At 50.9% G+C, this 1,320-nt stretch overlaps 1 protein-coding gene across 1 annotated transcript in view; it reads right to left on the bottom strand.

The window, feature by feature from the left end:
• Nucleotides 1–232: 232 nt before the first annotated feature.
• wipf2a (WAS/WASL interacting protein family, member 2a) overlaps nt 233–1,320 on the bottom strand; it is a 3,610-nt gene continuing 2,522 nt past the window's right edge. The window contains exons 5-7 of the mRNA XM_019864487.1: nt 1,191–1,318; nt 1,010–1,111; nt 233–802 (exon numbers count right to left, since the gene is read on the bottom strand). Coding sequence (XP_019720046.1) covers nt 759–802; nt 1,010–1,111; nt 1,191–1,318 — 274 coding nt within the window. The 3' untranslated portion in view covers nt 233–758. The remainder of the gene's footprint in view (nt 803–1,009; nt 1,112–1,190; nt 1,319–1,320) is intronic.

The raw sequence follows: 1,320 nt of genomic DNA, 5'->3' as shown, positions 1-1,320 counted from the left end.
CCAGTAAACGCATTTTTTCCGGGTCCCGCAATTAAAAAAAAAAAAAAAAACGGGTGCCACGCGTCTCTGCTGGCCCATGTGCAACATGAAAACAGGATTACAAGTCCCCCCCACACCCCCCTCTCCCTCCACTACCGTTAAGAAGAGCAGAAGACAGGTCCTGAAAACAGGAACGAACCTCCTCTATCCCCCCAAAAATGAGCCCCCAACACCGCTCGGAAAGTGCAGCTCAACAAGCAGATGAGACATCCGTCAACTGACTGTTTTTGGACGGGCTTCAATTAAGCTCCACCCGCCTTTGGCACATGGATGGGGTCGTTCGTTTCAAGCGCACCCTAGAGCGACTCCCAACAAAATCAAGAAGGGATTGAACAAAAAAAAAAAATTTTTTTTTAAAAATGTAAAAGCCCACATTCATGCACGATCATGTGTGGGTGTGTCCCATTAAAGATCAATGCTGGCACCCGACAAAAGAAAGAACAACAAAAATTAGTAGTAGTAAATCTGTCCAAAGAGGGAATGTGCAGTTGTGGAGTTTTTTTTTTCTTTTTTGGTCCTCAAATGTGAAAAGAAATGCAAAAGTCAAAAAGTCTCATGAGGCGTCTTCTCTTCTGTTCAAGTCCACATGGCTGGTGCTTTGTGTGTGTGTGTGTGTGTGTGCGTGCGTGCGCATGCGGACCTCCTCATCCCCCCGACCACACCAGAACAGACCAGACGCCTGGCTGATCGAGTTCAAGTGCTAAGCTTTTGAGGTGAGCTCACCTTCCCACTGGAGGAGCAGGGGGCGCTCCTCGCAAAATGCCTGGGGGGGGGGAGGGGCAGAAAAAAAAAAAACCATAACCCCCCAGGGACAAAAAAAAAAATCCACACATTTTAAAATGGACACCATGAACATACAACGACAAATGAATATGGAGAAAATGACAACAAGTGTGCGATGCGCATATCCAACTGGAGAATTTGCGGATTTCCCCCAGCGTGGGACAAATAAAGGTCATCTCGCGCTTACCCTTGCCACTCTTGCTGGGGTAGACCTTGTTGAAATGGCGATACTCCTCAGGAGGCGGCAGGTCCTCCATGGGGTGGAAGTTGAACTTGGATTCAAAATCATCTAGAGCGGGGGAAAGCAAAAGGAGCCCTCGTCACCCTCGCGGCGGGGGGGGGGCGCCAAGCTATGCCGGACGACTCACCCAAGATGGACTTTGAGGGCGTCGAGATGGAGGAGTGTCCGTTCCGAATGGGCGGGGGCGGCGGCGGGGGCCCGGCGGGCGTGCGGGAGGACAAGGACGAGGAGGAAGACGAGGAGGAAGACGAGGAGGA

This window comes from Hippocampus comes, unplaced genomic scaffold (genome assembly GCF_001891065.2).
Source record: "Hippocampus comes isolate QL1 unplaced genomic scaffold, H_comes_QL1_v1.1 scaffold371, whole genome shotgun sequence".
NCBI classification, from domain to species: domain Eukaryota; kingdom Metazoa; phylum Chordata; class Actinopteri; order Syngnathiformes; family Syngnathidae; genus Hippocampus; species Hippocampus comes.
The sequence above is the reverse complement of the archived record's forward strand: the minus strand, read 5'-3'. Positions and strand labels throughout refer to the sequence as shown.